Source organism: Hemiscyllium ocellatum, chromosome 37 (genome assembly GCF_020745735.1).
Source record: "Hemiscyllium ocellatum isolate sHemOce1 chromosome 37, sHemOce1.pat.X.cur, whole genome shotgun sequence".
NCBI lineage: Eukaryota > Metazoa > Chordata > Chondrichthyes > Orectolobiformes > Hemiscylliidae > Hemiscyllium > Hemiscyllium ocellatum.
The window spans coordinates 44046638-44068229 of NC_083437.1; the positions used below are offsets into that span (position 1 = coordinate 44046638).

At 43.4% G+C, this 21592-nt stretch overlaps 1 protein-coding gene across 3 annotated transcripts in view; it reads right to left on the reverse strand.

Annotated features, from left to right (window-relative positions):
* The window catches only part of LOC132833633 (polyhomeotic-like protein 2), a 470309-nt gene that overhangs the window by 31800 nt on the left and 416917 nt on the right, over window positions 1–21592 (reverse strand). For all 3 annotated transcript variants that reach the window (XM_060852049.1, XM_060852048.1, XM_060852047.1), the window contains exons 8-9: window positions 11290–11786; window positions 3477–3648 (exon numbers count right to left, since the gene is read on the reverse strand). In XM_060852049.1, the coding sequence (XP_060708032.1) occupies window positions 3477–3648; window positions 11290–11786 (669 nt within the window). The remainder of the gene's footprint in view (window positions 1–3476; window positions 3649–11289; window positions 11787–21592) is intronic.

Genomic DNA, 21592 nt, shown 5'->3' on the forward strand with positions numbered 1-21592 from the left:
GCCTGAGACAGGCTAACAAATTCTCTCTGGTTCATGACCATACTGTACAGAATATGCTCAGAGACAGCAATCCTATCCCACTGCTGCATGTGGCCTGCTATGGGTAACACCATGAGACATGAGCAGGCATTAGGCCATTCAGCCCATTGAGTCTGTTCCACCATTCGATCATATCGGACGTTGTGGAGGCTCTGAGAATATCACTTCAGGCCCCATTTCTCCATGAGGAATAAAGGAGATTGTTCACTTCAGACCACAAGTAGAAAATAGACAGCCATCAACCCAAGAAAGAATTAAAGAGAAGGCCTTTCATCTAGGAAGAGACGCGGGAGAGAGGATGAGGGAGATGGCGTGCAAGGGCGAGGAACAGAGGACTAGGGATGGTGCGCGAGAGTGAGACAGAGACAGAGATGAGAAATTAGAACTCACTAAACAGAGCTAAATAGTACAGAGGCTGTTCCCAGATTCACGTCCTACCTGTTCCTGAGGTGTGTGTTGATAACATGCTGAACAGGCCAATTAGAAAATAAATTTAGCCGGACATGTAGATGAATGAGAAAGTGAGGACTGCAGATGCTGGAGATCAGAGTGAAGAGTGTGGTGCTGGGAAAGCGCAGCCGGTCACGCAGCATCCGAAGAGCAGGAGGGTCAATGTTTCAAGCATAAGCTCTTCATCAGGAATGTAGATGTAGATGAATGAGAATGATAGTGAAAGATGTGAGAATTGGATGAGATGAAGAGAGATGAGTCAAGATTCGTGTGCATAAGAAGCACTGCTGGGCTGAATGGCCTATTTCTCTGCTGCAAATGTGCTGTTAATGCTCTTCATGTGTGCGTTTTCTCCAACATGTCGAAGAGGAGCAGAAGTGTTCTCTCTGTGTGCTCCAAATCATACAGTAAGATATAAATTCCTCCTTATTCAACCCGATACAAATCCAGAGAGTAACCCACGCCCGGCAGCACGTTCATGCTCAAGAATGAGATCTGGAAAGAGGGGGCAATGGAGGAACCATAAGTGAGGTCCGCAGCTATTGAGGGAAAGCTTTAACTTGGAATCCTGCTTTTCAAATTCCACTGTGATGACACTCAATCCCCAAGAGGATCTCATCTGGTTTCATTACGGGTGAAGCCCCTCACAGCTGAATAGCGCTGCAGCACCGATGGGGTGGGCAAAGTCAGTACCACGTGGCAGGCAGCTATACAACAACAACTCAGTAGAAATTAGCTCAGAAAGATAAAAACAGCAGTGGCCAGTGTTAACCTGAGTGTTTCCTGTTAAATTCGTCACCACAAGAAATACCAGCAGCTCCCTTAGTGACACAGCCAATAAACACAGCTCAGAACCTCGGGGGGTGGGGTGGGGGGGGGGGGTGTCTAGTCATATTGATTCTTTCCAGGGGAATCGAATGGGGACAGCTAATCGGGGAAGAGTGCGCATCACCTGACATGTTCTGCAAGTTAATAGAGAAGGGTGAAGCTGAGACAACAGCAGGAAGAGTGGGGAAGGGTTGGGGGGTGGTTGGGGGGTGGGTGGTGGATGTCAATGAGAAGGCACAGCTTGAGACTGAAGTTTCACATGAACTGGTGCCACGAGAAGCTAATGAATATGGTTCAAGCTCAGCTTCTCCTGTTGGCCAACAGAAGCGTGTGTTTGGAGCGTCCCAAGCTGTCTCCAAGGGCAACAATGTTAAACAAATCTCAAACACAGAAGGACAACACACACAAAGGGACAATTAGCCTCCTTTCTTACACTGTCCCCCACAAACAACCCATCGGGAAGGTTATGAAATCAGGAAGCTTCCTCTCTACATTTGAATATTAACTTTCTGGAAGATGACGGTGCTGACCCTCTTTCCCTGTAATAAATGAGAGACCACATGGTGTACAATGGGAATTCTAAGAGTAGTGAACTGAGTGGGGATTACCCCAGGATGCAGGGGCCTGAATCTGTTGTTCCATATGCTCGCTCTCCTGTGGAGGCAATGTCAATCAAATCATTCAGCGTCTCCTCCCCAGCTCCATTAGGGAGTAGAAGTGGACAGATCAACTTAACCAGCTTCAGTGTGTACAGATTATCCAAAGTTATCAGACATTGGAACAGCAGCTGTCACATTCCCAGATTTCCTGAACTTGACAACAATTGGTAGTGACAATCTAAGGAAAGGGAGAGTATGTGTTTTCACATATCGATCCTCTCCAATACTCTGACAGTCAACATAGGTGGTATCGGTGAACCCAGTTTAAAACTCAGCCAGAGTGTGATCTGGATCTCTTTTTGTTTCTGTTTCTTGAATTTTGGCTCGTTTTTAATTCAAGTATTGTATTTGAAGATGTTGCCGGACAGTGGAACTCTGTCCACTCTGCTCAGGTACACGTGACAATAATCTAATACTGAATAGTTATTGCATAATTTACTGAAAAAATTGTAAATACAGAAATACAACTTCACCAAAATGTCTGATCAATAAACCAGCTTCCTCACTCATTAACGTTTCAGTCCTCAGACTGCTGCAGTGTTCCAGCAAAGCACAATGCAAGCTGCAGAAACTGCATCTCATTTTCCCACTGAGACACTCTTCAGGACTCAACATGGAGTTCAACACCTTCAGAGCAGGGACAGAGACCTCTACTCTGTTACAGTGCTCCTTCTCTGCCAGAATCTGGTTTTCCCACTTTTGCTTGCAGCTGAGCTGATCTACTTTCTGCTCTTAACACCCCCTCGAGATCTTTATTTTGCCTGTTCTCTACAACTCACTCTGGCTTTGCCTGCACTGCCTGTAGGATCTCCAATTCCCTCTAACCTTCCCTGACCTTCCTTTCTGTCCCACTAGCTCCTCCTTGTCTTTTTCCATGGTACGAATCCATCACTTTACCCCCTCCCTCTTTAGTCGCCACTGAGCCCACAATATTAACTGTTTGTCTCCACAGATGGTGCCAGACCTGTTGAGATGCTCCAGCTCTCTTGGTTTGTATTTCAAACTGTAAAATGAAACGTGTTTGATATAAACCAAAGTGGTTCTGGGCTGACATCACTCTATGTCAAAGCTGAGCCCAGTGTAACACTGAGCCAGATGAAGCTGTTGTTTCAACCCTGGGTCTGGGTGATGTTTGTTGAACCTGAGGGGTTTGAGGTCTGTGACCCCAATAGAGAGGCTGATAGTGGGTCTGGTTGGACACTCAGCTGAGGGTTTACCTTCAGGAGGCCAAGTGATATCTTTCAGAAAGTGTTTCTAGTTCAGAGAACTCTGTGCTACGATGGACTCAAATTCATTTCAGGAAGGACTGCACTTCTCCTCCAGCTCCCACAAACAATCTCAAAAATCATCCTGCAACAAATTATAACAAACACACCGTCTCACTGGATTTTAAAATCACATGATCCTATTACGCCTTTGCATAATTATGCACTTCCCAGAAACATCCTTCATAAATCCTGAGAATTAATCCTGAAAAGGAATCTGCCCACGATCTCTCACCTTGTGTTATTGACTTGCTGGATTCAGTTTTCTTCTGATCGGACGTTGCTAAGCAGCTGGGGGTCGGAGGTGCTGTCTGAACTGCAGCTTTCTCTGATGGCCCTTTCTCAATGGCCGTGTCTGGCTTCTCTCTCCTGCTGATGTCCTGGCTGCTCCTCTGGCACTGCTGGATCTAAAACAGAGCACACCAGAAACATTCACTCAATCTCCATTTTCACTGGCTAGCAGCAGAAACTAAACATCCTGTACCTAAACCAGCTCAGCTACGAATCAGTCACATCTGGAAGCTTTCAGGAAGAACGATACACAGATAGGTGGCGAAGCAGGTACTGCTAAGGAAGTGGGGAGGCTGCAGAAGGACTTGAACAGGTGAGGTGAGTGGGCAAAGAAGTGGCAGAGGGAATACAGTGTGGGAAAGCACCAGGTTATACATTTTGTTTGGAAAAACAGAGACGCAGACTATTTTCTAAATAGGGAAAGGTTTCTGAAATCTAGGGACTTGAGAAATCTAGTTCGGGATTCTCCTAAGGTTAACATGCAGGTTCAGTTGGTAATTAGGAAGGCAAATTCGGTTAGCATTAATTTCAAGAGGAGTAGAATACAAGAGCAGAGAAGTACTACTGAGGCTGTATAAGGCTCTGATCAGATACATTTGGAACATTGAGAGCAGTTTCGGGCTCTGTATCTAAGGAAGGATGTGCTAGTGTGGGAGGGATTCTAGAGGGGGGTTTACACAAACCATCTTGGGGTATGAAGTGCCTGTTGTACGAGAAGCAGTGGGGGACTCTGGGTCTGTACTCGATCGGGGGGCTGGTTGGGGGGATATGATTGAAGCTTACAATACGGAGAAATCGAAGTGCTGAAAAAAGGTTTCCACTAGTAGGAAAGATTAGGAGGGACATGAGAAGGAATTTCTTCAGCCAGAGGGTGGGGAATCTGTGAAATTCATTGCTGCAGAGGGCCGTGTGGGCCAAGTCATCGAGTGTATTTAGGACAGAGATAGATAGGTTTTTGATTGGTAAAGGGATCATCGGTTATGAGGAGAAGGCAGCAGAATGGAGTTGAAAAACATCAACTCGGATCAAATGGCAGAGCCGGCCTCCTGGCTGAATAGCCTAATTCTGCTCCTATATCTACTGGACTAATGGCAAAAAGAATGAGATTGTTGTTATTCAACAAAATATTTCACATTTGTTGCAAATCCATTTTTTTCCCCACAGAATCAAGTTGTGCATTTAAATTTGTACTAAAAATGACCAAACCTATTGTAACTAATCTACTCGTTGCATTGGAGTTTCCAACAATGAAATTGAATCAGTTAAGATCATTGTTGTTTGTATACGATGCTATTCCACGTCTCTGGAATATTAGTAACAGAATCACTGTGCAAGCACTAACTTCCTTGCATCAGGATCAACCAGAATATATCCTGGTTCCAGGAGTAGTCCAGAGATTAGGAATCCTGCAGCAAGTACCTTACTTCCTTATCCCCAAAGCCTGTCCGCCATCTACAAGGCACAAGTCAGGAGTGTGATGGAAAACTCCCGACTTGCCTGGATGAGTGCAGCTCCAACAACATTCAAGAAGCTTGACACCATCCAGAACAACATATCCCACAATGCATTTAATAACTTAAACATTCATTCCAACAATGGAAGCACAATACCAGTGTCTATGTGCGCCACCTACAAGATTCACTGCAACAACTCGCCAAGACTCCTTCATCAGCTCCTCCCAAATCGGTGACGTCCACTATGCAGATTACTTCCCAGACACACACCATCCTAACTTAAATCGCTGCGCCTCATTATTGCCGGACCAAACTCCTGAGATTCCCACCCTAAGGGTATTGTGGGTCTCCCTACACCACGTGGACTCCACTGGTTCAAAGCAGCAGCTCACCAGCACCTTCCCCAGAGCAACAAGGGTTGGGCAATAAATGATATTCTCAGTAACACTGATAGCCACATCCTGAGAGAAATAAAGAAGAGTGACATTTCAACAGCAAGGTCTAAGCTAAATGTTACACACATACTCTCATTCAAAAGATAAGATATACCATAACCACTCAACTAGAAAATCCCTAATCATATTAGCTCCAAGAATATTTTTCGACCAGAGTTAAATGCTCTATTACAATACCAGTCAGAGCAGTGATCTACATGTATTCAGGACAAAACAGCAGCACCCCCCCAGCCCCCCCACCTGCAACTCAGTCCTCTCCCCCAGATATTCACAACTGTGAAAGCTGCGTCAAACTTGGGGAGGTGCCCCTCAATTGCGGTACGGACACAAAGCTGTTCGGAGACTGGAGATTGTCTCTCGTTCTGAAACCTGCCTGACTTTCATTCCATGTGGTTCACTTCCCAAACTAAATAAACTTCAACCTGATCAGCACAAATGTGCAAGAAAACAAAAAGCTGCTTTGCAGAGTGTTTGTTTTTACAGTTTCAATAGTTGCTTCACCAACGTGGGTGGTGGTCTCTGAGGGCAAGACAGCAGAATCCTCCCAGTTATAAAATGACAGATGTTCAGCAAAGAGTCTGTCTGTTGATTGTATGAGAACTCCTGTGAGTGTAACAAAGATCAATGTGGTCAACAAATCTCCAAATTAAAAACAACCTCTCAAGACTATTAGAAAAACATAATCTAAATAATTCACTATGGAGCAAAAAGCACTAAGTTGTACCAACTTCAAAAAAAGGTTTCTGTCACTGAATTATTGAGAATGAAATGCAGTCTTCTCTCTTGTTAAGATAAGCCACTAAATATTCAGTGAAATCTAAACTATACTTTGCTTGTTCAAATATTGAGGGACTGCTCCCCGACCTTGTGGGTCATAACTTAGACGTTAACTTTCATTTGTAATTACATGGTGAAATTGTAGTTACAAAAGGAGTCATTGCAGAAATACGAGCATTTAATCCTGAGGTAATACTGAGTGCTGCCAGTAGATGGTGCAAGCTAGAACAGAAATTCATGAGATGTAGGTGTACAATTAGGCCATTCGGCCCATCGAGTCTGCCCTGCCATTTGATCATGGCTGATATGCTCTTCACCCCAGTTTTCCTGCCTTCTCTCTATATCCTTTCAATCTGTTACCAATTTAAATCTGTCCAACTCCTCCTTAAATTTACTCACTGTCCCAGCATCCACTGCACTTTGAGGTAGCGAATTCCACAGATTCACAACCCTTTGGGAGAAGTAGCTTCTCCTCAAATGTTTTAAATTTGCTGTCCCTTATCGTAAGATTATGACCTCTCGTCCTAGAATGCCCCACAAAAGGATGCACCTGCTCCATGTCTATTTTATCCACACCTTTTATCATCTTGAACACCTCCGTTTGACCTCCTCTCATTCTTATAAATTCCAGACAGTATAGGCGTAAACTGTTAAATCTCTCCTTGTAAAACAAACCCCCTCATCTCAGAGAAATCTAGTGAACCTCCCCTGAACTGCTAACACTTGGTTAAAAAAAGATCCCCCATGTTCAAGCAGAAGTCATCTGTGCCACAGCTTGCTCACGGAATGCCAGCAGAAAATATACTTCAGAAGCAAAATACATCAGAAAATGTTCTGAAGATCCACAATCCCAGGGAAGTTACTTATTGAATTAGATTACTTCAGCAAAGTAGTAATTACTGTAGAATTACAGCAGACTGCAGAGGAGGGAGGTGCTCATCAGTCCAGCTTTCCCCAATGTTCTGAAGAAAGGTCACTGGAGCTTTCTTTTTACAGGTGCTGCCAGATCCGCCGAGTTTCTCCAGGAATTTCTGGTTTTGTTTTGGATTTCCAGCACCTGCAGTTAATATTTGTGGTTAAGCATGCCACAGCTGTTGTTGTGAACCATTGCCTTTTTCAGGGTATCAGGGGGACCAAGCTGAACAATGAAGCCCTTGCAGTGAAAGTCCATCAATTCGCATTATGGACAGTCACAAGCCATTTCACTCAGTGGGTGCAGGCTAACTAGAGTCTTTTCCCAACCCATTTTGTCCTACCCATACCATCAAATCCAAAATGGAAGACAGGAAGAAGTTGTGATGGTAAGAGGTGCTCCTTTTTTGAGGTATTTTCACTGTTGGAGCTGATTTCCTCAAATTCTAGCAGCAGTAACAACTGCTTAAATGCTATTGCATTGTTTTGGAACTTCAGGAAAAAGGCAAGATCAAAATAATGGCACTTTAAAAAGGAAGACAGACAAAGGCAGTGACCACATGGGAAATGAATCAAACAGAAAAATAAACCTGCACTGCTGTCTGACCCAGCAGTGAATCTGCACAGCTACTGTTCTGCTGTTTGATTTCGAGTAACTCTGAACATCAGAGTTAATGAGCTGCCAGAGGAAGTGGAGGAGGCTGACACAATTACAACATTTAAAAGGCATCTGGATGGGTAATATGCATAGGAAAGAGTTTGAGAGATATGGGTCAAATGCTGGCAAATGGGACTAGGTTTATTTAGGATATCTGGTCAACATAGATGAGTGGACCAAAGGGTTTGTTTTCATGCTGTACATCTCTATTGACTCTATCTCCGATTCCTTTCTCTGTAAGACCATAACTTATAGGGAGCAGAATTAGCCATTCAGCCCATCGAGTCTGTTCCGCCATTTGATCACGGCTGAGAAGTTTCTCAACCCCATTCTCCCACCTTCTCCCTGTAACCCTTGACCCCCAAGAATCTACCTTTCTGTGTCTTAAAGCCACTCAATGACTTGGTCTCCACAGTTCTCAGCAATAATGAGTTCTTCCTTCCCCTTCATGTTTCTCCAGTTTCCCCCTTAAACGTATCCACATTCTTCACCTCAAACATTTAGTGGTACATTTCTGGTCAAAGTACTCATTTCTGAAATGCCCACTAGTTTTATCAGCAACCAGTTTATATCAATGGACCCTACTTTTGGTCACAGTCAAAGTCATACATCACAGAAACAGGCGCTTCAGCCCAACCCATCCATGCTAATTAGGTTTCCTAAACTGATCGAGTCCCATTTGCCTGTACTTAGCCTATATCCCTCAAAATCTTTCCTACTCATTTACCCTTCCAAATGTCTTTTAAATGTTGGAATTGTATCTGCATCCATAACTTCCTCTGGCAGCTCATTCCATATATACATGGCCCTCTGTGAAAAAATTGCTCCTCCAGTCCCTTTGAAATCTTTCTCCTCTCCCCTTAAACCCATGCCTTCCAATTTTGGATTTTCTATCCTGGGGAAAGATCTTTGCTATTTACTTTATCTCTGCCCTTCATGGTTTTATAGACAACTATAAAGGTCACCCCTCAGCCTCAACCTCCCAGCTGATTCAGCCTCTCCTTATAACTCTAACCTTCCAGTCTCGGTAACATCCTCATATCTCCTTTGCACCTTTTTCTATAGCAGGGTGACCAGAATCATACAAAGTATCTAAATCTAGCCTTACCAATGTCTTGTAGAGCAGTAACATGGTGTCTCAACTCCTGTACTCAATGCTCTGAGCACTGAAGGCATGCATGTCAAACACATACTTCACCACACTGTCAATTTATGACACCACTTTCAAGAAACTAATGTGTCTGTAACTGGGTTTCCCTGTTTAACAACATTCCCCAGGACCCTACATTGAATATGTAAGCCCTGCCCTGGGTTATCTTACCAAAATGCAACACTTCGCATTTATCTGCGTGAACCATCATCTGCCATTCCATGGCCCACTTGCCCAGTTTATAAAGATCCCTTTGTACTCTTAGGTAATCTTTTTCATTGTCCACTATACCACCAATTTTGGTGTCATCTGCAAACTTACTATCCATGCTACCTATACTCTCATCCAAATCATTTACATAAATTATAAACAGCAGTGGACCCAGCAGTGATCCTTGCAACACACTGCTGGTCACAGGCTTCCAGTCTGAACAACCCTCCACCACCATTATCTGTTTCCTACAATCAAGCCAATTTTGTACCTAGTTGGCTCTCTCCCCCTAGATCCCATGTGATTTAACTTTACTAACCAGTCTACCATGTGGAGCCTTGTTGAAGGCCATACTGAAGTCCAAGTAGACACTTCTATCACTTTGCCTTCATCTACCGTCTTGATCATCTCTTCAAAAAATTCAAATTTATGTGACATTATTTCCAACACACAAAGCTATGCTGACCATCCCTAATCAGGCCTTGCTATTCTAAATACATGTAGATCCTGTCTTTCAGAATTCCCTCCAACAATTTTCCTATCGCTGACATCAGGCACACTGATCTGTAGTTCCCTGGCTTTTTCATGCAGCCTTTCTTAAATCTTGGCACAACATTAGCCACTCTCCAGTCTTCCAGCATCTCACGCGTGGCTGAAGAGATACAAATATCTCTGCTAGGGGGTGCACAATTTCTTCACTAGCTTCCCACAATGTCTTGGGAAACACCTGATCAGCTCCCAGTCTCCACCACAAATGGAAACATTTTCTCTACATCCAACACACCAAACCTTTCAGCATGGAATCAGTCAGATTTTTTAATGCAACTGTTACTTGCAAACTTTTCAACTCTTCTTCAAAGAGGCAGATGGATACATAAAAGAATCATCACTTGAGCAAGTCCGCAAGGTATTAGCCCCTGGATTATACACAGGAGCAGATAATCAGTGCCTTCAGGACAGAGAGAAAATTAAAACTAAATGTTTCCTTATTAAAAGGAGCTATATCCTCTCTCCAGCATGAACAGGAATGAATGAAGAAAGTGATTATTTGTAATTCCAAGCAAGATGATTGTTTCATCAGGAATTCAAAACTTTTTGCTGAGGACTATGAAAGAACAGAAGCCAATGGAAGTACAGCTATCCCAGAATCCACAGCAGCTGTGAAAGTGCTATATAAAAGTAACAGAGAATGTTTCATGTTAAATCCATGTTCTGTTTACAGAGTGAAGGGTGTAGCCTCAGTTTTCACATTGATCTGAAGGAGGGAGAATGTCTGGATGGGATAGTAGGGCTTGATGTTCTGAACAGACCCAGAATGCTGGCCTTAAATGAGCAGTAGGATTGATAATGATTGACAGTAGCTGAAGAGGTGATGCTACATCAGCCCACAAAGAGTTTCATCATTACTCCTGTTTATGGATAGAGGTGAAGACCAGGTGCCTTTATTTTACAACAGTTATTGTGAAAACCACGTGCTGAGAGATAAACAAGGAACTAAGTAGGATCTGTCACAACATCAACTTCAATTTGTACAGCATCATTAACGTAATAAAACACCCCGAGGTATTTCACACGAACATTAAGACTTGCTCAATAGGAAATTGCAGAAAATCTGAGATTGGGGAAAATTAAAGCAGAGGTCACACCTCTCACAGTTAGTACTAACTGTCCCTTCACAGGGTGACAAAATGAATCAAAACAGCAGCAAAGGGACAGGCACTCAGTCTGACTGGTCGGTGCTGTCTACTTGCATTTGTAATCCATAAAACCTGCCTCCAGCCTATCACCACATCCCTCTGTCCCTGGTGTTCATCAAAATGGTTCCTCTCTCACACTCACTGTGGGAGTGTCTCAACTGTTCTCACTACTCTCTATGAAACAAGATTTCTTCAGAATTCCTGACTGGATTCATTCAGGATCAGTTTGCATTTAAGATCCCGAGATCCAGACTCTTCCACAAACTCTTTCATAATCTTAAAGACCTCTAAAACAGCCATTAAACCCTCACCCAGTGAGTGAGAGAGAACTCGCAGGCGGGCAATGAGAGAAAGACAGAGACAGACAGGAGAGAGAAAGAGAAAGAGCGAGGGGGAGAGACCGACAGAGAGAAATCAAATGTCCAAAGCAGAAGCGTATCTTACCACGTGAGCAGCTGGCTGGATTTGGAGATTTACTGCAGTGGTCTGAGGTGCCAGTTGGTGCTGGTGAGTCTGTCCATGACTGTTGAGCAGAGCATCTGGCTGGCCAGGCTGGGGACCTGGCTGCAAACTCTGCTGGGCCTGAGAGACAGGCTGCAGCACCGGGCTAGGGGAGTGAGCCCCCTGAAGGTGCAGGGCCTGATGTTTCTGCTGGACGACAGTCTGACAGTGCTGTGCCTGCACATGAGCCTGGGCCTGAGGATGCACGCTGGTCTGGATCTGGGCACAGGGCTGTACAGCCAGGCTCTGGGTCTGCTGTGGCTGTAGTGGCTGGAGCTGGGTGCTGGTGTGGATCAGTTGGGGCTGCTGGTGTCGGTGCTGAAGCTGCTGTTGCTGAAGGACAAACTGATGCTGCAGGTGTTTCTGTTGTTGCTGCTGTAACTGAAGCTGCTGCTGCTGCTGTTGGTGCATTAACTGATGCGGCTGAATCTGTGCGTATGCTACAAGGAGACAGAGAACATGTTCACAATCACAGCGCCACCTTAACAACAACTTCAAGCTTTTCACTAAAAAACACAAACCAAAGGGTTTCCCCCAATCACTTTCCCTCAGTTCCTATTGCAATGTCCTGCAGGAATTAGGATCCAGCAGCAGAACTGCTCTGGAAGGGGTTGGGGTGCAGATTAGACAGGGATAGGGGAAGAAATGGTGGGATGAGGAGAAGAGGGAGCGGAGAGGAGGGGAATGCAGGGTAGAGGGAGGCAATTGCAGAGCTTAGTTTGCAGGCAATTGAAGGCACAGCTATCAATGATGGAGTGATTAAAATTGGCCAGAATAATAGGCTGGGAGTTTTCAGTGGGTGGAAATTACAGAAACAGTTGAATGCAAAGTCATGAAGGGGTAGGACAGGGGTGACTGTTTTAAAATGGAAGCATTTCTCAAGCAGGTGTTAACATAAGTCAGAGATTTCAAAGGTGAAAGGGGAATGAGAGTCACTGAAGCAACTGCATTTCACAATTAATTCATTGTCTGTGAAGCAGTTTGATAAGTTCTAACAGTGGTAATGAGTGATTATTGTTCAAGCAGGTCCTGTGGGAAGGAATAGAAAGTAGCCCAATGGCTGACCTTCTCTTTGATGTTCCCATCACCTTCTTCAGATCCAAGTGAAAAACCCCTCTCACCTGCTACATCAATGAAGCTCTTTGCAACAAACAGACTTATTTTGAGTCAATCCAGATCAGTACCAACTGATTCCACCGTGAACTTTCTGTACAGTACCAAGTTTTCTTTTGTGAAACAATGTTCAAGCCACAAGTGCCTTTCAACATTAGCTTCAAAACTCTGATTTCCCAATGAGTCAAAACTCCAGCTGCCTATCAATAAACAATGGAATGGATTGATCATTTCCTATTTCAATGTTGGGGTGAGCGTGAGCGTGTTATTTCAATGAGTGAATGTGATATCCAGCCCAGCCTGGAGAAGGGATTGCTGGGGGCTTGGACACAGTGGTTAGGTTGGCTTCAATCAGGTAACTGTCCTCACCCAACCCCAACATCGCCCACTCCGCCTCACAATCTTACAGAGGAGCCCACAAATAGAGTGGGATGGGGGTAGTCACTATACTCCCTCCTGCCTGTGAAATGCAGGCCCTCACAATCGAGCGGGAAGGTCTGGTGCAGCTAGTCTCCAGACACATGGCTCCTTCCCATGAGTGAAGTCCCCGGGATCTCTCAGGGGCTCCAGTCCCTGCATCAAAATACACAAGCTGAGAGTACATTGTTCACAACAGCACCATGACCACATCCATATCCAGGAGACCATTTGTCAAGTTGTAGCCAGATTAATATGAACAACTAAAGCTTGATCTCCCCTACAGTTTGGCAACATTCACACTGCCCCTCAATGAACTAACACCAGCCAACGCTAAGCTGCTTCAGAGCTGTGACTCCACCTCCTCTTCCAAGACCCATTCAGCTCAGAGAAACACTAACTAACCATCAGTGTCAGCTAGCTCCCAGCCCCAGCCTCACCACCACATTAAAGCCAGTGCCAATTGATCATTGCTCATTGAGAGGTTTGGTCTATCTGTGGCTCTGAATAAGTGGGTGATCATTTGATAGACAAATGCTAAACTCAGAGTGAGAGATGATCAGTTACGCTTCAAGATTGTTTTGCAGCATTGATTGCCCAGAGGGCACATTGCTGTGGGCCTGGAGTCCAATGTAGGCCAGGCCAGGTAAGGAAGGCTGTTTCATTCCTCAAGGACATTAGTGAATCAGTTGGGTTGTCCCAACAATCGTCATCATAAGACTCTTCATTCCAGATACTTATTGAAATCAAATTCACCATCTGCCCTGACAGGATTCGAACCTACGTCCCCAGAACATGACCTGGGTCTCTGGATTAACAGTCCGGTGATAGTCCATTTAGACTATTGCCTCCCCCCCAGTGTTATTACTCTGCCAGAGCATCAGCCATGATTCACCCTGGCGATTACCTTACCACAAATTGCTAAAGAAGTCAAACCAGAAAGGCAGAGCTAACTGATGCCAAAGTGGACACAGATTGTTAAAACCTCACTGTGTTATTGGCCAAGGGATATAAAGTACACAAATGGAGATTCTACAGGGAACAAGTAGCTGATTGTTCTGGGCTTGGTGACCCACTGTTGATGTCAAAGGCTTTCTGCCTGCCAACAGCTATTTGATTGGCTCCCTGATAGCTGAACAGCTTGTAGATATGAAGTCATCAAATCTCCAAGAAGGAAACAACAGTCCTTTCTCTGCGGTAAAGGACATCTCAAGCATAAAGAAAGCAATGTTTATTTTCCCTGACCAATTATAGAGTCATAGAGATGCACAGCATGGAAACAGACCCTTCGGTCCAACCCTTCCATGCTGACTAGATATCCCAACCCAATCTAGTCCCACCTGCCAGCACCCGGCCCATATCCCTCCAAACCTTTCCTATTCATATACCCATCCAAATGCCTTTTAAATGTTGCAATTGTACCAGCCTCCACCACATCCTCTGGCAGCTCATTCCATACACGCACCACCCTCTGTGTGAAAAAGTTGCCCCTTAGGTCTCTTTTATATCTTTCCCCTCTCACCCTAAACCTATGGCCTCTAGTTCTGGACTCCCCCACCCCAGGGAAAAGACTTTTGCCTATTTACCATATCCATACCCCTCATAATTTTGTAAACCTCTATAAGGTCACCCCTCAGCCTCCGACACTCCAGGGGAAACAGCCCCAGCCTGTTCAGCCTCTCCCTATAGCTCAAATCCTCCAACCCTGGCAACATTCTTGTAAATCTTTTCTGAACCCTTTCAAGTTTCACAACATCTTTCCGATATGCTGTAAGCTCTGGCTCTTAACCAATAAGTCACAAACTTTACAAGTATGAACCAGTCACTCCGTGCTTAATGAACACGCACCGGGAGTAGGAAGATCGAGGAGCAGTCAGTCCTGACCAGCAAAGAACAATGATCTCAGCCCAGCCTGTGGACAGATACCACTGAACTACTTTCCCAGACTTTCCCTAAATCCACAACACCCAGTTTTTATTTAATTCCTGTCAATATGTGCGCATAAAGTGTAGAAGGGGTTAGAGTTTTAACTAGTGGAATGTTACATAGATGGTTCATAATTGCTTTTCTGGTAGAATCAATACAGAATATAATTCTAGATAACTATAGAATCAATAGATTCTATTGCTTTGTGTTAAATAGTAATCATGTTAAATACTGACAGTGAAATAGAACCAGATATCAATCTAGTTCTAAAAGTCAGGACAACTGGGGAGTTTGCAAACTTTGATAATTTTTGTGATGACTCCAGGAATAATGGTTTGAGGCTCGTCAGTGGGGAATGTGCTCAGTTCAATGCTGGGAAGTCGTGTGGATCATTAGTTTAATGTTGATGAGCCTCCCTGAACACTGGAACTCTAACCCAACACCGTCAAACTGTTCAGACCAGACACTGATCAGGAATGTTCTTCCCTCTTTAGCTCAGTGCTGAGCTCTCCCAAACCCCAAAATGAACTAAATAAATATGCCCCAAAGAAAGTTTTCATGAATCACTTGCTTCAGGGATCTGAGAGCATTTCACTCTCAGGGGTACTCAGAATCGGAGATATACAGCACGGAAACAGACCATTCCGTCAAACTCATCCATGCTGACCAGATATCCTCAATTAATCTAGTCCCATTTGCCAGCATTTGGCCCATATCCCTCTAAACCCTTCCTATTCATATACCCATCCAGATTCCTTTTCAATGTTGTAATTGAACCAGTTTCCACCACTTTCTCTAGCAGCTCATTCCACACACACACACACACCACCCTCTGCATGAAAAAGTTGCCCCTCATATCCCTTTTAATTCTTTCCTCTTTCACCCTAAACCTATGCCCGCTAGTTTTAGACTCTCCTACCCCGGGGCAAAGATCTTGGCCATTCACCTATCCATGCTCCTGAAATCTCTGGAAAGTATACTCCATGCATTATTTGTCCTGAACTGCCCTAGAAACATGTCAAATTGTATAGGCTATTAGCCATGAAATGGTGACATCCTGTATTTTGATGCGTATTTTTAAATTAAAACCCCTTCATTGAGTTAAATTTCTTTGAAGCAGTTCCCCTCGCTCCACCAAGAGGTTTCCCAATGAAATCAAAGAAGCTGCCTCTAGTATAGCAGCTACTGCTGTGAAATCAGAGCAGCTGAAATTTAATTAAATAAATTTGGCTGCATATTTATTTAAAAGCTAAACATCCAACAGTCTTTCTTGGAATTCTATCCAAGGTGTTGTAAGGAACGCTTGAGTTTAGCATCAGTTTTTTACATTTCACTCTTGCTTTTAAGTCATATTGAAAATTATTACAACTAGCCATTACCATAATTAATCAGGTAATGGTTGAGCTTGAGTATAGTTGACCAAGCATCTCCACCAACTCTCACTGCTGAAGTAAAACTTGACTCGGTAAGTATCTATTGATAAAATTAAATACATTGCATAGACCTAAAGGTGGGCATTCAGCTCCTTGGGTGTGAGCATATCAATGTGGGATGTCAAAATAGCTTTGGTTGCTCAAGGAAGTGGGGTCAATGGGAATAATCGGGAACCTGGAAACTCTGACAGCGAGGCAATGGGAAAGGAATAATTTTCAACCCTTCCAATATATTTCACATAAAAAGGTCAACCTATCATTGTGCGATCTTATAGAGGTTTATAAAATCATGAGAGGCATTGATAGGATAAATAGACAAAGTCTTTTCCCCGGGGTCAGGGAGTCCAGAACTAGAGGGCATGGGTTTAGGTTGAGAGGGGAAAGATATAAAAGAAATCTGAAGGGCAACGTTTTCATTCAGAGGGTGATGCGTGTATGGAACAAGCTGCCCAGAGGAAGTGGTAGAGGCGGGTACAACTGCAAAATTTAAAAGGCATCTGGATGGGTATATGAATAGGAAGGGTTTGGAGGGATATGGGGCGGGTGCTGGCAGTGGGACTAGATTGGGTTGGAATATCTGGTCGGCATGGACAAGTTGGACCGAAGGGTCTGTTTCCATGCTGTACATCTCTATGACTCTGACTAAGAGTATGGTCTGACCAACTCTCATTTCCATAGAGAAATACAGTATTCAGACCCATCATGTGGTCCTGCCTTTACCCCACCCACAAATTGCTATTGTGTTTGTTCCAATGATAATATGCGCTGTTCTGGAAATTTGTGGCAGATAGCCTAGATCAGGCCTTGGTAACCTTGGTAATCAGGCCTTAACACAAGAAAGGATTTACTTTGTACATTATCAAAAATAAAACATCTTGGTGCTTGCCGCACAAATGCCAATAACAGACAATAGTGGAAAGTTTTACCAAAAATGATTAATTGAATGATTCTCTCACACGAGTACAGTGTTAACACAAGTTTAACAAAGCAAAACAAGAGACATTAATCAAACAACAGAAGATGTTTGATCAATATATATCAGGATCAGGCTACACAACTCACCAAAAACCACATATGGCTCTACAGCTGTGACAAATTCCCAAAACTCTCTTTCTTTTAACTTCCTCCAATACATTAATAGTCATTGAGTCATAAAGTCATACAGCACAGAAACAGACTCTTCTGCCCAACTCGTCCATGCTGACCTGGTTTCCTCAACTGAACTAGTGCTATTTGCCAGCACTTGGCTCAAATCCCTCTAAATCTTTCCTATCCATGTGCCTGTCCAAATGTTGTTACCACTTCCTCAGGCAGTTGATTCCACATACTGTGAGTGAGAAAATGTTGCCCGTCAAGTCCCTTTTAAATCTTTCTCATCTCACCTTAAAAATATGCCCCCTAGTTTTGAACTCCCCCACCGAGGGAAAAGACTTTTGCTATCTATGCCCCTCGTGACTTTATAAATCTCTACATGGTCATCTCTCAACCTCCTATATCTAGTGAAAATATCCCAGCCCCTGCAGCCTCTCCTTATAATGCAAACCCTTCAGTCCCAGTAGCACCCTTGTAAATCTTTCTTCACCCTTTCCAATTTAATAATATCCTTCCTATAAACAGGGCGACCAGAATTGTACACAGACCTCCAATTTGGCCTCACCAACATCCTATACAACCACAACATAACAAGTGCTGACAATTCAGTATTTGCTAAATTAGTTAATCTTGCAAGTAGTTGAGGCATAGACTGACAATTCATTTTTATAGCATCCTGAATTGAACAAAACACCACAAAAGCACCTCACTGTGGCAATCTAGGATGTTGTTGGACGTTGAGCAGCATTGAGTGACCTGAGGGCAGACAATTGAAAGTTTGGTTGAAGGTTTTCAGGAGAACCTTCCAGAAGAAGTGAGAGGCAGGACTTTATGGAGAAATGTCCAGGGATAGCTTAGGAGTGACCACCAATGGCGGTGGTGGGTGCGTGCCGGGAGGGTGAACACTAAAATCAGGATGTTCAGATGGTCAGAGTTAGAGGAGTGTGGTTTCATATTACACCCAGTTCTGGTCAAGACAGATTGCTCAAGGAGAAGGTGATGTCAGAACTGTCTTCAGATTCAAGTTTCTTCATTATCACGATGAAATACTCCAATACATGGTATTGAGAGACATACCAGCCTCTAATCTTGTTATCGCTTTATTGAAAGACTACTCCACAAATTCTACTGCCTAATGCTAATTGGTCTACGCCTTATGCTTCTCTGCATGTGTTTATAACATTCATATGGTTAGATTTCAGACTTCTGCCTCGCTCCACAGCCATTTCTCTTGGTTTCTTTAACTCCGCCCCTATGGTGTTACTTATGCCCAATGAGGAACCACTCCATTACATCATCACTGTGCTGCCCCAGGGTCCTAAAGCCCTTACACAACAGATTGAATTAATCTTGACGGTTGTTGGTCTACCAGAGATTGCAGACTTGGAGGTTATGGAGGGATTTTGAACATTTTGAAATAAAACATTTGTTTATCTTAGGGTCAAGCAAGTAGCACAAGGGTGATGGGTAATGGGAAGAGATTTGGTATAAGCAAGGAATTAAGCAGAGTTTGACATGACTTCTCTATGACTTGTGACTTTAAGTTTAAGGAAGATAGTTGATTCTGAAAGTGACAAAGCTACAAGCAAGGGATTCAGCAGGAGGTGGACAATGTTTGGGAGGTGAAATTAGAGGACTTAATAATAGCATAAGGTGGTGGCCAAATATGGTACTCAGATTGTGGTCAGTCTGGTTCTGAGAGTTGCCAATTAAAATCCTGCACTCCTTTGCCAGGAGAAAGTGAGCTCTGCAGATACTGGAGAGTCAGAGTTGATAAAGTGTGGTGCTGGAAAAACACAGCAGGTCAAGCAGTATCCAAGGAGCAGGGAATCAACAGGAATGAAGGGCTTAGGCCCAAATGGTCGACTCTGCTCCTCCTCGGATGCTGCTTGACCTGTTGTGCTTTTCCAGCACCACCCTTCTAGACTCTGCACTCCTTTGCCAGCCTATTGAAGTGAGTGACTGATTCCAGATGAGGACAGTGGCCAAATTCTTAAGTATTCCCACTGTCTCCAAGGTAACACTGACTTGGGATGGTGCTTCCAACTGAGGAAACTAGAAGGACCCTTGTAGATGTTGGGGAGTACCATGTGGTTAGTCAGGTTCACACACCTCCCATGTATGGGCTAGTTACTGTGTATCAGCTGAAGACCTCCCATCCCCAGAACAAACTCTATCCCAGTAAAATGTTCAAAACTTTCATACAAGAACATAGAAGAAATGGAAATGAAAAGCCAGGTTGCAGTATTCCTGACTTGGATTTAATAAGTTACGAGTTTCCAATAACTGCAACCATCCCCTTGATGAATCAAACTGAAGTGGTTAATAGGTCCATACAGACTGGACACATTTAGTGACAAATGACCAAAATCAAAATCAATATTTCGCTAATGGAGCACATTTATTGTGCATTTAAAATTCATGTTTCACTCGTTAAATGTACATCAACGTGAATTTACATTAATGAAGGTAGCCCTGACTGCCCTGCCTTTCCTATTTCCTTAATTAATTCCCAATACATTTTGAATGTTGTCTCTCTCCCTGCTCACAAAAGGTACCATCAGCAAATTTAAAATAATCAGCGATCTACAGCACAGAGAAAGGCCCTTTAGCCATCACATCTGCACCAGTCAAAAATGACCAAGGTGTTCTAATCCCCCCCAGAGTCAGAGTCAGAGAACAATAGTAGAACATTTTCTTTACGTCGTTCATGTGGAACAATCCCTTTATTATTGTTCACTGTCCAGAACTTTATATTAGCAAATTAGTAACCAATCCAATAAATTAATTTTAGTTAAATTCATTCTGTCTTAACCTTTTAAAAAGCCTCACATGTAGAGTGTTATGAAATGCCTGATGATAAGGTAATGAAGTTTTACCCACTGGATAACCCACATTAACAGCGATCTTATTAAATAAAAACATAGTGGCTGCATGAGATATGACTTACAGGTTTGATTCTTAATGATTTCTTACAACTTCATCCCTCTTCAGGTGAGCACTGAAACGGTCCTGTGAAATAACTTTAACCGTTTCTCTCACTGACTACATTACAGCTTCATAATTCCTTGATATCATTCTCAATTGGAATTTAAATTTTAAAATAACCTCCAAGAGGTAAATGCTACAAATTTCATTTCCTTGGGCAGAGTTTCACAGTATTAAATGCTTCAGGACTTTAGTGGTCTCCTATCAGGCAGCACGAACTCTGAATCTGCCATTGAGTGTTCTTCAGTTCTGAGCTGGAATCCTGTGTTCAAAATCATTTCAAAATACATTGCAGCCTGGGAGTTCAAGAGAGACATTAGCCTGGAAATCCGGGCTCGCACAGCAGAGGATGTGCCTTTGTCTCCAATAATTTTTAAAAGTACATGGAAAAAGCTGTCGTTTGTTACTGAGGTACAACGGGGATACTTCTTTCCCCCAAAACGGCATGTGATTTTAATAACAACTGCTGAAATCCCATCCAGGAAAACAAGTTCAATCTTTGTATAGCATCAAACTTTTTTTTGAAATGATTAAATATTCCCTGAGTTTCCCAATTTTAAACGACTGATATTTTGCTGAAATATTTATAAATAAGTGGACAGCCAATCCAACAGACTTCCTGGTTTGGTGCCTAAAAAGAATATCTCCATGTGATTGGCTGCATGCTGTGTTTGATGTCATCATTGTTGGCAGATACCTGGAGATCCCCTGGGGTTTGGTATTGGATTTAAATGACCAGGAAAGCAGCAATCCAGATCATTAGATCTTTGATATCGAAGTGGTGTGGGAATGGGGTGGACAAAGCCAGAAGTCTCACAATCCCGGGTTACGGTCCAACAGGTTTATTTGAAATCACAAGCTTTTGGAGCCTTGCTCCTTCATCCGGTGCACTGCTTTCATTTGAGGTCATTGGAGAACGGTGAAACGTGGCTCAATATAATTCTCTTTCTGCCCCTTCCCCCCAACTTATCAATCGAACACTTCAGCAAAGACCTTAGCCTCTTGAGGGAAGATCAGGTTTTTGGGTCCACATTCCTGTATTTAACTGGAGGCCAGCACAGTGCCATTCACCACCTCTGTACACAAAGGTACGCGCCAAAAAAACTAAAACTTTGATAAGCTTCGGAATTTTAATGTTCTGTCACTTACTTTTTAAAAAATTGCTCCTGAGATATGGGTGTCTCACTTATTATCCAACCCAATTGGCCAGAGGGCAGTTCAGAGTCAAATGCATTGCTGTGGGTCTCAAGTCACGAGTTACCCCAGACCGGGTAAGG